We start from the raw sequence: 15,959 nt of genomic DNA, 5'->3' as shown, positions 1-15,959 counted from the left end.
AGCAGCAAGAGAAGTGAACATAAATGGTGCGTAGGTAGAGGAAGCAGGGGTGCGTTTTCCGGCACAACACCGGACGACATACGCCAACATCTTCCAGTGGATTGTAAATGCCTGGGCGAATATATCGGTCTCAACTGTGGTCCGAGCTTTCCAGAAGGCAGGATTCACGGAACTGCTGCACAACAACAGCAACATTGACTCTAATGACTTCGACGAGACGGAGCCGGCCATTTTGGATGCCGTATTCGCCCAACTTTTTAATTCAGACACTGAAGAAGAATTCGAGGGATTTATGGATGAGGAATAATTTCAGAAAGTGAGCTTTAAATGTTTATTTTGTGTGTTGTGTGACATTAACGTTCGAGCAACGTTGAGTTTTACTATTTTTGTGATTGCACATTTGCACATTACATTTTGGGGGTGAACAGAGTTGTTAGAACGCTGGTTTGTAATATATTATTAAAGTTTGACTGACCTATCTGACTGTTTTTTTGACATTCCCTTTAGCGCAGTTAGATGCGGCTTATAACACGGGGCGGCTTATAGGTGGACAAAGTTTTGAAATATGCCGTTCATTGAAGGCGCGGCTTATAACCCAGGGCGGCTTATGGTGCGGAAAATACGGTATTTTATTTTTCGAAGTTTTTTTCAAAATTTTACCCATCACGCAATATCCCTAAAAAAAGCTTCAAAGTGCCTGATTTTAACCATCGTTATATACACCCGTCCATTTTCCTGTGACGTCACATAGTGATGACAATACAAACAAACATGGCGGATAGAACAGCAAGGTAGCGACATTAGCTCGGATTCAGACTCGGATTTCAGCGGCTTAAGCGAAATTGAAGAAGAAACTGAAGCTATTGAGCCATATCGGTTTGAACCGTATGCAAGCGATACCGACAAAAACGACACGACAGCCAGCGACACGGGAGAAAGCGAGGACGAATTCGGCGATCGCCTTCTAACCAACGATTGGTATGTGTTTGTTTTTAAGTGTTGTAATGTTTTTAAGCTAAATTATTGGTAAACACAGTTTATGTATAATAATTTACGTAAAACCGCGAGTAATGAATAAAGTTTTCATTAATTAATATATTCTGTAGACATACCCTCATCTGCTCTTTTTTCCTGAAAGCTGATCTGTCCAGTTTTGGAGATCTGTCCAGTTTTGGAGTTGATGTCAGCAGGCCAGGGAAGCTAGGGTCGATATTCTTCTCTTGATCATCTTCGGTGGCATAAGGGACGGTAGAAGCAGTGTGAGCCAAGACATCCAGGGGGTTTAGCTCGCTCGTCTGCGGGAACAAACTGCCGCCATTGCTTGCCGTGCTACCGAGGTCCTATGTCTCTGAATAACTCACACACTCCGGCAGATTCAATGGGGGTCTGGCGGCAGATTTCTTTGACTTTATCGTTGGAAATGCATCTGCTTTGAGTGTCGCAGGATATCCACACATTCTTGCCATCTCTGTCGTAGCATAGCTTTCGTCGGTAAAGTGTGCGGAACAAACGACTGACCATTTTCGTGGGCTTTCCCCACATCCTCGTATTTTGAACAAATTCCGTCCAATTTCTTGCCACTTTCGCATATTTGGGCCACTGGTGCAACTTGAATCCATCCCTGTTCGTGTTGTTACACCCTCCGACAACACACCGACAAGGCATGATGTCTCCAAGGTACGGAAAACAGTCGAAAAAACGGAAAATAACAGAGCTGATTTGACTCAGTGTTTGTAATGTGTTTGAGAAAATGGCGGATTGCTTCCCGGTGTGACGTCACGTTGGGACGTCATCGCTCCGAGAGCGAATAATAGAAAGGCGTTCAATTCGCCAAAATTCACCCATTTAGAGTTCGGAAATCGGTTAAAAAAATATATGGTCTTTTTTCTGCAACATCAAGGTATATATTGACGCTTACATAGGTCTGGTGATAATGTTCCGCTTTAAGTCGTACATGAACAACAAGATTTTGTTTGAGCTTTGTCCAGCGGCATAGAAACTGCATTGATGTGCAGGTTGACAATAGTTTACATTTTAGCATTTTAGCATTGTCAAGAAGATCGCGGTAAGAGGGACGTTGGGGTGGGAACAGTCAGATGTCTGATGGGTGTTACGTTGATGTTGCAGCAATGCAATGTCCAGAGCACAATTATTGAGGTGGTGAAGAGTGAGGTAATAAGATGGCAGCAAAGGGGCAGGCTGTTCATTTAGCAGTCTCACAGCCTGGGGATACAGACTGTGAGACATTCTGGTGGTCTTGGCGTGAATCGATCTATACCTCCTTCCAGAGGGTAGCAGGCTGAAGAGGCCATGTGCTGGGTGGTATCTGTCTTTCAGGATGTTGTGTACTCGCTTTAGGCAACAAGTTGTGTACATGGCACTCATCTCTGGGAGTATCGTCCTTGGAATTTTCCCCGCCGCTTTAACCACTCGCTGGAGGGCCTGTTGGTTCGCTTTAGTGCAGCTAGCAAACCACACTAAAAATACGTAAGTGAGGACACTGCTGATGGCACAGTTGTAAAAGTTGACCATTGATTTCTGCGGAATGTTTGCGCATTTTAGTTTCATCAATAAAAAAAGACGTTGTTTGGCCTTTCCGACTGTAGATGCAGTGTTAATGTCCCAGCATAGATCTTCTGTTCTGTTCACCCCTAAGAATTTGAAATGCTTGACCCTTTCTCCGAGATTGTTATTAATTAAAAGTGGAGGGTGTTTGTTCTGCCCTTTCCTGCGGAAGTCTACAATTAGTTATTTGGTTTTGTTAGTGTTAAGAACCAAGTTATTGTTAGCACACCATGAAGCCAGCTGTTGGACCTCTGCATTGTATGCTGTCTCATCATTATTACTGATGAGCCCAAGCCCAAGAATGGCAAAGTTTATAGTCACCTCCGCATAGAAGTTATGTGTTCGCCGGCATCTGTCAGTTAGTAAGTTAGTTAGCAACATACAGTAACTCAAAAAGTTATCGGCAGTTTTGATGAAACTTTCAGGAATGTCATAAATGGGATCAGGAACAAGTGATTCAATTTTGGGGGTGATGTGATGGAGTTGATCAGATTTTACCTTACTAGGCTGAACTTGTGTATCTATGCTATTCACACCTCCACCCACAGAGACAAAGACATTGGATGACTGATAAGAGGGATCACTACGTTTCCCTCTTAGGAGTTGATACTGATGCAAAGAGTGAACCCTCTTGCAGCCATTTTATTTATCCTTCAATTAATTTATCCGTCTGTCTGTCTCTTTGTTAGTAAGCAACAAAACCCAAAACGTTATGGGCGGATTTTGATTGAACTTTCAGCAGGTAGTACACAAAAAAAAAATAATTTAAATATGGCGGACTTTGCCACTTTTGCACTTTTGTTAACTGTATATCCAAATGTAGCACGCCCACTACATGCAATTTTATAGTTTCCACACGCTAGTTGGGATCTTATGGATGAGGCCAAAAGATTATTCTTTTCATTTCTGTTTCGGATGGCTTTAACGACATGTTCCTATTCCTGTTCCTGTTGCACCAGCGTGGAGGTGATCAGACTGGCTCACAGCTTCTTTATTAACTGGGACCAGCAAATGTTCTGCTCCCAATGCAACACAGCAGCAAAGGCCCGGACCACCACTTTGAGTGAGGAGTTGGGCCAGGTGGGCTTCCTTACACACACACACACGCACGCACGCACGCACACACACACACACACACACACACACACACACACACACACACACACACACACACACACACACACACACACACACACACACACACACACACTTGAAAGTTTATGGTTTGTCAACTTCTTGCACACTAACAGTTAGAGCAGCAACATCGTGTATAACAGCACTATCTAATAAAGTCCAATACAAAAATGATTCCTTAACAAAGATAATAATGACGACATTAAAAACATACTGTATATAATAATTAGGGCTATCAAAAATAACGAGTTAAATGATGCGATTATTTACAAAAATAATCCCACATTAATCATGTACACAATTTATTTTGAGCACACATTAAGTGATTAATCCAAATTCAAAAGGGTGATTAACCTGATTTAAAAATGCAACCATTTTATTAATAATGATATGATACGATAATGATAAGATCTGCACTGACAGAGAGGTATTTTTATTTAACAATTATTATATTATTGTAGTTGCATAGTGTACTGCATTCTAGCCAGCACTGTTTCTAATAATTTGCCATTTTATATAGTTTTTAAAGAGTAACAAAAATATCTTAACAGCAATAAAACATTGTACTATATTGTTAATACTACTGATATATATATATATATATATATATATATATATATATATATATATCCATCCATTTCCTACCGCTTATTCCCTTTGGGGTCGCGGGGGGCGCTGGAGCCTATCTCAGCTACAATCGGGCGAAAGGCGGGGTACATCCTGGACAAGTCGCCACCTCATCGCAGGGCCAACACAGATAGACAGACAACATTCACACTCACATCCACACACTAGGGCCAATTTAGTGTTGCCAATCAACTTATCCCCAGGTGCATGTATATATATATATATATATATATATATATATATATATATATATATATATATATATATATATATATATATATATATATATATCAGTGACGTGCGGTGAGGTTGATGGCTGGTGAGGCACTGACTTCATCACAGTCAGATTTACAAACATATGAACCCTAAAGAGTATCTTATTCACCATTTGATTGGCAGCAGTTAACGGGTTATGTTTAAAAGCTCATACCAGCATTCTTCCCTGCTTGGCACTCAGCATCAAGGGTTGGAATTGGGGGTTAATTCACCAAAAATTATTCCCGGGCGCAGCGCCGCTGCTGCCCACTGCTACCCTCACCTCCCAGGGGGCGATCAAGGGATGGGTCAAATGCAGAGAACAAATTTCACCACACCTAGTGTGTGTGTGACAATCATTGGTACTTTAACTTAACTTTAACTTCACACATACAAACTGTAGCACACAAAAAAATCACATTTAATTAAAAAAAACGTTATTATGGTCTTACCTTTACTTATAAGTGCGGGAACAGTGGTGTTCGTGTTGGAGGAGTTGTGAATGAATGAAATATGAAATCCGTGCTGCAGTCTGCAGGTGTACCTAATGTTGTGTCCCTGCAGTCGTTCACGCTCCTCCGGCGCGAGCATTGTTGTTTTTGCACTTTTTGGCTTCTTGTTAAGTGACTTTTTTTGGGTGGATTTGGTCTTGCACGTGGAGGGTTTGGGTGTGTGGTTTGGTTGGTGTGGCGCTCCCGTCGGGGGGGTGCACTCTGCGGCGGGGGGTGCATTAACCGGGACCAGGAGGCGGGATTACGCGAGTCTCAGCCAGTGCGTCTTCGCAGCAGTTTTATGATTGCTCAGCACAAGAAATACGTTACACACATACAGTTGTTGACAAAATACACTGTATATTATATACCTCAGCTAACTAAACTATGAAAATGTATAATATAATTCATATAGCAATACAGTCTCACTGCACAGCAGGCCAGCAATTTGCCGAGTCCGCAATCCATGTTGAGGCACTCAGTGACGTGCCTCAACTGGCTGCTGATCACCGCACCGTCTCTTCTCAGTATTTGAACGGCAAATGTGAAAATTCAGCGATTTTGAATAAAAATAATCTAAAACTGGTGAAGTTAAATTGAAAATAACTTTATAGTATAATCACTGAATACATATAACAATTTAATAGATTTTTTTTCTTTTTACATTTTTTTTCTTTCCATGATGGCAGGAGAGGCCCCGCCTCACCTGCCTCCAGTGACCGCACGTCACTGATATATATATATATATATATATATATATATATATATATATATATATATATATATATATATATATATATATATATATATATATACATACATACATACATATATATATATATATATATATATATATATATATATATATATATATATATATATATATATATATATATATATATATTGTCCGCCCTGAGATCGGTAGGTTGTGAGTTCAAACCCCGGCCGAGTCATACCAAAGACTATAAAAATGGGACCCATTACCTCCCTGCTTGGCATTCAGCATCAAGGGTTGGAGTTGGGGGTTACATCACCAAAAATGATTCCCGGGCACGGCCACCGCTGCTGCTCACTGCTCCCCTCACCTCCCAGGGGGTGATCAAGGGTTATGGGTCAAACGCAGAGAGTAATTTTGCCACACCTAGTGTGTGTCTGACAATCATTGGTACTTTAACTTTATGTATCTATATATATATATCTATATATATATATATATATATATATATATATATATATATATATATATATATATATATATATATATATATATATATATATATATATATATATATATGTATATATGTATATGTATATATGTATATATATGTATATATATACTATATATATATATATATATATATATATATATATATATATATATATATATATATATATATACTATATATATATATATATATATATATATATACTATATATATATATATATATATATATATATATATGCTAACAAATTAAGTACCTAGATGAAAATAAATATTGAGGTCAATTTATAATTGATTATTAAATATTTATTTTCAGGAAAAAACAAATCACACTAGTTGTAATAGAATACCAACATCAGTAAAGTATTACTAGTAATATCACCAGACAAAACAGAAAACAAATATATAGCTTTCCGACAATACTGCCAAACTGAGAATTGTCGTCTTTTCAAAGAAAATTGTACTCACTGTAATTCGGCCAAATTTGCATCATTAATTCTATTTGTATTCATACAGTAAATTGTTGATTTTTTTATTCAGGTTGAATACATTTTTAGCGACAAGACTGGCACGCTCACTCAGAACATTATGACCTTCAACAAGTGCTCCATCAACGGACACAGTTATGGTAAGTCCACAAATGTTTTTCTCTAACTTTACCTCAAATCAGCAAATATTTTGTTGTAAAACATTAGGGCTGCATGATTCTGCAAAAAACGTAAATTGCAATTTTCTTGCTGAGAATTGAGATCGCGTTTATCTGGGACGTGTTTTTCACACATGTGCACATAGACAGGCACACATATGAGGGGCCGTTAGGGACATTATTCAGAATTACCTCTGACATACACTACTGAAATGCTCTCACATAAACAACTGAAACGTTTTTCTCTCACACACACTACTGAAACACTTTTATACACACTACTGAAATGCTCTCACATACACTACTGAAATGCTCTCACATGTTTCAGTAGTATGTATAAGAGTGTTTCAGTAGTGTGTGTGTGAGAGAAAAACATTTCAGTTGATTATGTGAGAGGATTTCAGTAGTGTATGTAAGAGGTAATTCTGAATAATGTCCCTAACGGCCCCCCATACACACACACTAACACATAATGTCAAGGGTTTAGGGTCATTCTTAGATTTTAGATGAATCCAACTGTTTAATATTGTTATTATTATTAATATTATTAGACTCCTAAATGTTGGGTTCTACTTTAATGAAACTTCAATTGGTCATTCTGCCATTCATTAGAAGTCTCAGAAGGACAGTTGATGTGAACTTTCTTGTTTGAAAATAATGCAATGACTGAAAATAGGGCCATCAAATAAAACACAAACAGGGGTGCTTAAACAGAAACAAGGGAATCCTAAATCTAAACAAACCATGATCCGGGCTACGGATCATCACAGTACCCCCCCTTAAGGGACGGATTCAAGACGGGGAGAATAGCGGAGTGTCTCCACTTCCTCGGCACGATCCACGTCTCTTCGTCTAGTTCCTCCATGTCCGCTGCGGGAAAACTACTTGCTGGCTGTTTTCTGTTACGGCCGGGTCGCATGGGTATGCGCTGTTTGTTTTCCCAAGATGCAGATGGACGTCAGGAAGCGGCATGCAGGTAAGAAAAGGGTTTATTATCATAACTCAGGCAAGAATACAACAACTAGGAACGGGAAGCTATAGAAAAACTAGCCCTGGAACAAGTAGCAAGAAATCAACGTAACGTGTTGCGTGAAGCAAACAAAACAGCCAGACAGTGTGTGGCGAGAGGCAGGAATAAATAGCTCTCTGATTAGTGAGCGTCCCGACCACTAACCAGAGGCAGGTGAGCATAATCAGCACCCATGGCAACGAGGAACGCAAACAGGGGTGCTGAAACAGAAACAAGGGAATCCTAAATCTACACAAAACATGATCCGGGCTACGGATCATCACAGGAGTCCTTAAGTAAAATGTCAGTGTTTGCTGAGCAAGCTTATTAAGTAAAATAAAATAACGTGTTGTCATTCAGAAATTACAAGTCACGATCAAGAGGTTTGTTGTGCAGCCCTAATACTGTAATACAATGCAGTGTAATGTAGAGTACAGTGCAAACTGCTGCATTTGTGTCACTTTTAGGTGAGATGACAGGCTCACTGGGACCTAAGCCAAAGGTCAGTAGTCACGATAAAAATTAATCAGCCTTTTTCCACCAAAAGTTCAGGAACTCTAAGTTCCTCGTTCCAGGAACTATGGGTTCCTGTAGACATGTGTGCTTTGTGTTTTCACCACATTTCACAGTTCAGGGTAGTTTATACAAATCAGGCTGATGGCGTACGGATGAGTGCCAAAATATATTTCTCCACCAGTATCATGTAAATAAACGGAAAATATTCGGTCATATTTCCTTTTCTTAAGTGTAAGTAAATGAAATACAAAGCAATAATATACAACATTTAGGATTAAAAAAAAAAAAAAAAAAGGGAAACCAATTTTACATTAAAATTGAGCTAGACTTTTGTACTTTTGTCCACAGTGTCCAACAGTCAGAAAGTCTTCCCCTCTGTAAATGATGAATTCCTTAATGGCCATTTCAGCTGCAAATAACAATATATAAATAATAAATGTCAGTGTTTATCTCGCGGCGACGACATAAACGCATCCAATTTGGCGTTAGCCTGTTAGCATTTGCATTTGGTTCACTCTGGTTGAGAAGAACTACTACACAAATGACGTGTCACTGACTACTTTTGCAACATGCATCAAAGTTAGTCTAAGTCTACGTCTAAAGTAAATGGTGAATATTTGATGTGATTTTCCTTTGTTCCACTTGTCCTTCATTTCACATTTCTCTCCAAACTACGCTTCAAAGTCTGGCTGAATACTTTATATTTCTCCCTAAATGCGTTTAAAATAATCCGTCCACTTCTTGTAGCTTTGCGTATTAAAATTAAGTTTGTAAAACTGATTAAACGGCATTAAACTACATACTAGAGTTGTACGGTATACCGGTATTAGTATAGTACCGCGATACTAATGAATCATATTTGGTACTATACCGCCTCTAAAAAGTAAAGCCTGGAGTACTTACAAGCAGACACAGTGTGTAGACAGAAAAGGGAGAACGGACGCATTTTGGCTTAAAAACTAACGATAAAGGTGAAGTTATAACACTGAAACACCCTCAGGAAGAGGTGCTTCAAGACATGGCTAGCTAGCTAGCGGCTAAAGGCCAGCCGCAGTCTGTAGTGTCTTAGCTACTTCTAAATCACTAATCCTCGTCTCCATGGCCACAAATAAAGTACGTTTCGTACAAGTATCATCCCTGCAGGACGAGGAATAGCTAAACATGCTTCACTACACACCGTAGCTCACCGACATCAAAATGTACACCCAACATCCACTGTAATGATACAAAGTACAGGAGCGTATCTATCGATACTACTATAATTATGTAGATAATTTTTGGCTTCACAACATCTTCTTTCGCTTTTTTTAAATGTATATTATGTTTATAAACTCAGGAAATATGTCCCTGGACACATGAGGACTTTGAATATGACCAATGTATGATCCTGTAACGATTTTGTATCGGATTGATACCCAAATTTGTGGTATCGTCCAAAACTAATGTAAAACATCCAAACAACAGAAGAATAAGTGATTATTACATTGTAACAGAAGTGTAGGTAGAACATGTTAAAAGAGAAAGTAAGCAGATATTAACAGTAAATGAACAAGTAGATTAATAATTAATTTTCTACCACTTGTCCTTAAAAATGTTGACAAAATAATAGAATGGAAAATGACACAATATGTTACTGCATATGTCACCAGACTAAATTAAAAGCCTTTGTTTGTTTATTTACTAACTAAAAGAAAAGTTGTCTTGTATGTTCACTATTTTATTTAAGGACAAAATTGCAATACAAAACATATGTTTAATGTACCCTAAGATTTTTTGTGTAAATAAAGCCAATAATGCAATTTTTTGTGGTCCCCTTTATTTAGAAAAGTATCGAAAAGTACCGAAAAGTATGGAAATAATTTTGGTATCGGTACCAAAATATTGGTATCGGGACAACACTACTACATACTAGTTTAAAAGCCACAGCTGAGTAAAAACACTGCAAGATAGTTCCACTAACCAGCGTTCTTCAGCACACAGACGGCCAACAAAAATTCCTGCGAGTCGAAAGTTAATTTTGTTCTTCTTTCTCTCCAATGTCAGGTATGTTGTATTATAAATACACAAAATATAAAAAAAATAAAATAAAATAAAAAAAATAAAAATAAATAAATAAATAAATAAATAAATGCACAAAATATAAAAACATTACCGTATTTTTCGGACTATAAGTCGCTCCGGATTTTAAGTGGAACCAGCCGAAAATGCATAATAAAGAAGGAAAAAAACATATATAAGTCGCACTGGAGTATAAGTCACATTTTTGGGGGAAATTTATTTGATAAAACCCAACACCAAGAATAGACATTTGAAAGGCAATTTAAAATAAATAAAGAATAGTGAACAACAGGCTGAATAAGTGTACGTTATATGACGCATAAATAAGCAACTGAGAACGTGCCTGGTATGTTAAAGGGGAACATTATCACAATCTCAGAAGGGTTAAAACCATTAAAAATCAGTTCCCAGTGGCTTACTTTATTTTTCGAAGTTTTTTTCAAAATTTTACCCATCACGCAATATCCCTAAAAAAGGCTTCAAAGTGCCTGATTTTAACCATCGTTATATACACCCGTCCATTTTCCTGTGACGTCACATAGTGATGCCAATACAAACAAACATGGCGGATAGAACAGCAAGGTATAGCGACATTAGCTCGGATTCAGACTCGGATTTCAGCGGCTTAAGCGATTCAACAGATTACGCATGTATTGAAACGGATGGTTGTAGTGTGGAGGCAGGTAGCGAAAACGAAATTGAAGAAGAAATTGAAGCTATTGAGCCATATCGGTTTGAACCGTATGCAAGCGAAACCGACAAACGACACGACAGCCAGCGACACGGGAGAAAGCGAGGACGAATTCGGCGATCGCCTTCTAACCAACGATTGGTATGTGTTTGTTTGGCATTAAAGGAAACTAATGAAATACATTTGGCAACAACATGCACTTTGAGAGTGCAGACAGCCCAGTTTTCATCAATTAATATATTCTGTAGACATACCCTCATCCGCTCTCTTTTCCTGGGGGTCTGGCGGCAGATTTCTTTGACTTTATCGTTGGAAATGCATCTGCTTTGAGTGTCGCAGGATATCCACACCTTCTTGCCATCTCTGTCGTAGCATAGCTTTCGTCGGTAAAGTGTGCGGAACAAACGTGCAATTTCTTGCCACGTTCGCATCTTTGGGCCACTGGTGCAACTTGAATCCGTCCCTGTTCGTGTTGTTACACCCTCCGACAACACACCGACGAGGCATGATGTCTCCAAGGTACGGAAAACAGTCGAAAAAACGGAAAATAACAGAGCTGATTTGACTCGGTGTTTGTAATGTGTGTGAGAAAATGGCGGATTGCTTCCCGATGTGACGTCACGCTGTGACGTCATCGCTCCGAGAGCGAATAATAGAAAGGCGTTTAATTCGCCAAAATTCACCCATTTAGAGTTCGGAAATCGGTTAAAAAAATATATGGTCTTTTTTCTGCAACATCAAGGTATATATTGACGCTTACATAGGTCTGGTGATAATGTTCCCCTTTAACGTAACATATTATGGTAAGAGTCATTCAAATAACTATAACATATAGAACATGCTATACGTTTACCAAACAATCTGTCACTCCTAATCGCTAAATCCCATGAAATCTTATACGTCTAGTCTCTTACGTAAATGAGCTAAATAATATTATTTGATGTTTTACGGTAATGTGTTAATAATTTCAAGTATAAGTCGCACTATGAAAACTATGAAAAAAACTACGACTTATAGTCCGAAAAAATACGGTAATAAGTTGTTGGCTGAAAGTTATAATTCAAAGTTTTAGAAACGCCGACCAATCAGCATTTGACAGCACAGCCTGCCGCTCTAAGGTTTCTGGGAACTCCCCAAAGTCCCACCTCGCTACTAGGAACTAAAAATAGTACCTCATGAACCAGATCTATCCGGGTAGTTTTTGGTGGAAACCCAAGGTGGACTTTATATTCTCAGCTACATAGGAAAGTTCCTGTGGTGGAAAAAGTCCTCTGTCAACCCCGGCCGGGCCTAAAACTGTATTGTACTGACTTTTGCTTCTTTCCCAGAGGCTGGACTTTACACCCTTCAATCCCCTGGCAGACCCAGACTTCTGTTTCTACGACGATACGCTGCTGGAGTCAGTGAAAGTGGGAGATTCCGACACTCAGGAGTTTTTCCGCCTGCTCTCCCTCTGCCACACAGTCATGAGTGAGGAGAAGAGTGAAGGTGAGGATGAGTAGGTTGCTGAAGTTAGCATCCTTCTCACTCTAATGTGCATGTCTTCAGGAAATCTGGTGTACAAAGCTCAGTCTCCAGACGAGAGCGCTCTAGTGACAGCCGCACGGAACTTTGGATTTGTATTCCGCTCTCGAACGCCCGGCACCATCACCACAACTGAAATGGGGCGACCCGTCACATACACCCTGCTGGCCATACTGGACTTTAACAACATACGAAAGAGGATGTCTGTCGTAGGTGTGCTGCCCTGACTGATATGTACAGTATACATAAACACACACACACACACACCTACAGTGTATACATGTTGTTACTGTCCAAAGAAAGGTGCTTATCTTCAAATTATACACGCTTTTAAAATGAGAACAAACTAACGTATTTTCCGGACCATAGGGTACACCGGATTATAAGGCGCATTGCCGATGAGCGGGTCTAGTCAGGTCTATTTTCATACAAAAGGCGCACCGGATTATAAGGCGCATTAAAGGAGTCATATTGTACAAATTTATAATTCCTTGTGGTCTACATAACATGTAATGGTGGTTCTTTGGTCAGAATGTTGCATAGATTATGTTTTACAGATCATCTTCAAGCCGCTTTCTGGCAGTCGCCTCAGGATGCGCCGTTTTGTGGGCGGTCTTATTTACGTGGCTCACCTTCGACAGCGTCTTCTCCCCGTCGTCTTTGTTGTAGCGGTGTAGCGTGCAAGGACGGGAGTGGAAGAAGTGTTAAAAGATGGAGCTAACTGTTTTAATGACATTCAGACTTTACTTAAATCAATAACGGAGCAGCATCTCCTCATCCGGAAACAACAACAAGGCCGGAAATGCGTCCCGTGAAAAACCTCTAATAACTAAAGTTCCTTTGGTGCATAATCTAATCTCACTACACCGGTGTGTTTTAACGCGGGGGTCGGGAACCTTTTTGGCTGATAGAGCCATGAAAGCCAAATATTTTAAACTTATTTCCGTGAGAGCCATATAATATTTTTTAACACTGAATACAACTAAATGTGTGCCTTTTTAAGTAAGACCAACATTTTTAGAGTATAATAAGTCTCTTATTCTTTTTAATGACATTGTTATTCTGAAGCTAACCAATAATAAATAAAATACTTCTTACCATTAATGCGACTTCTTGAACAGGTGCGGTAGAAAACAGATGCATTGATTGAAATGCATGAGAATGTTTTATATTTTGAACGTTATTTTTAACACTGTGATTACCAGCGTATTTATTCATTACTTATCGTGTTAAGCAATGTCAGCTAAGATTTATCTGAGAGCCAGATGCAGTCATCAAAAGAGCCACATCTGGCTCGAGAGCCATAGGTTCCCTACCCCCGTTTTAGCGCTTTCATGGCGAGTTTACTGACAGATATAAGTAAGAACTTTATACTCCTTAATATTAGAAATGGCAACGGCGGAGGATGAATGTCCCATAACAAGATGATAGAGAAAAAGAAGAAGCTTATCTACTCTGCTGTTGGCACGGACTACAAAGGTGGAGGAGCGCACATTTTCAGGACTCATGCAGATCCCAAATACAGATCAGCAGGTACCAGAAGGTAAGAAAAGGGACTTTTGCATAATTTTGCGAAGCAAAACGCAAGACAATATGTCTTACTGTATACACACCATAATAATAATTGTATGTTGAAGAACAGTACAATCCATCAAGCGGTGCGGCTTCATAGATGACCAAAGTCGTACTAAAATCGCCGTGTGTAATGATCTATATTTTCAATGGAACATATACAATTGTTGTGTTGTTTACTTGAGTCATATTGCAGTCTACACATATTTCTTATGTGTGACTGCCATCATATTGTAGTCCACACGTATCTCTTATGTGTGACTGTCATCTACTGGTCACACTTATCATTTCACCATGTATCAAATAAAATAGCTTCGAGGTCAGTAAGCACAACCAAAACTATTCTGTACATTAGGCGTACCGGGTTATAAGGCACACTGTCGAGTTTTGAGAAAATGAAAATATTTTAAGTGTGCTTTTATAGTCCGAAAAATAGGGTGTAACATTTTTATTTGTTTTAAGGTTAAAAAAAAAAAATCCACAAACTTGAAAATGTGTTTAATTTATATCCAGGAAAACATTCTACTACATTCGTATAAGAGTATGTCTATACTGTAATTTAAAATATGATGAGATGAGATAAGGTGGAGTACAATTAGAAGAGAGAAAGTATGGTAACATACTAATAAATTAGATCATTTCAAATTAGATAAAATGAAGATGAGATGAGAAGTAAAAGGAGATTAAAGAGCGATGAAATTAGATTAATGTAGTGAGTGGATTATATTTATATAGCGCTTTTTTCTCTAGAGAGACTCAAAGTGCGTTACATAGTGAAAGCCATTATTTACATCTTTAAGCTACATTTAAACCGATAGATGAAGTGGGATGAGATAAAAGCAGATGCGATAACATTAGATGAAAACAAATGTGATTCGGTGAAGCAGGATGATGACAAAATGTAAAGTGATATTAGACACAATGTGCTAAAATGACAGGAAACAGTAGGGAGATTATTTTATTGCTAAATTCAAGTTTTGTGTTGCAGATGATTTTAAAAAATAAATAAATAAAAAAAATCTTAGTTTTTTCTTCTCTTACATAATTTTTGCCCCTCGGAGCGTTCGTAGCTCCCACCCTCTCCCTTATTTCCTTACGGAGAGATACACGCCTAGCCAGTGCTCGCGCAAATGAGAGTGAGACGTCCGTTCCGAAGAAAAGACAAGTGCCGTCAGTGGTGTAAAATTGCAGCAACATGTGTAGAACAAGTGACCGCACGCTGCAAAGTTTGTTTCGGAAAAAGACAGCAGCACAACAGACTCATTCCAGCATCTGAAACACAAGCATCCGAGCCCAGTGCGGGAAAATCCACTCTTTACGAGGCGACCAAGAACATGACAACAAACAAACTCCAGCTAAAAAAGCAGCTTAGTATCTACACAAAGTACCATGTATGATGAGAAAGAAGCACCGTGGAAAGTAGTCACTCTGATCACTATCACTAAAGATGCAGTGCCTCAACAATGGAAAATCCTTTTTTTATCCGCCTAACAAAACTATAGAGAACTTCCAATACTACATTTTTATTTACATAAGTATTTTTTTCAAGACAGACATTTTTTCTCCCATTGGAAGCTCTATATTGAACAACTTTGATTAGGACAATGCATATTGATCAACAAATGAGCAAAAGCATCCAGTAAATATG

At 38.7% G+C, this 15,959-nt stretch overlaps 1 protein-coding gene across 1 annotated transcript in view; it reads left to right on the top strand.

The window, feature by feature from the left end:
- atp8b2 (ATPase phospholipid transporting 8B2) overlaps window positions 1-15,959 on the top strand; it is a 122,065-nt gene that overhangs the window by 62,602 nt on the left and 43,504 nt on the right. The window contains exons 13-17 of the mRNA XM_061982599.2: window positions 3,525-3,645; window positions 6,836-6,923; window positions 8,418-8,452; window positions 12,544-12,703; window positions 12,764-12,952. Of these exons, the coding sequence (XP_061838583.2) occupies window positions 3,525-3,645; window positions 6,836-6,923; window positions 8,418-8,452; window positions 12,544-12,703; window positions 12,764-12,952 (593 nt within the window). The remainder of the gene's footprint in view (window positions 1-3,524; window positions 3,646-6,835; window positions 6,924-8,417; window positions 8,453-12,543; window positions 12,704-12,763; window positions 12,953-15,959) is intronic.

The sequence above is a fragment of the Nerophis lumbriciformis genome, linkage group LG21, assembly GCF_033978685.3.
Source record: "Nerophis lumbriciformis linkage group LG21, RoL_Nlum_v2.1, whole genome shotgun sequence".
In the NCBI taxonomy this organism is placed as follows: Eukaryota; Metazoa; Chordata; class Actinopteri; order Syngnathiformes; family Syngnathidae; genus Nerophis; species Nerophis lumbriciformis.
Note: the sequence above shows the minus strand (reverse complement) of the source record. Positions and strands in the feature narration are given on the sequence as shown.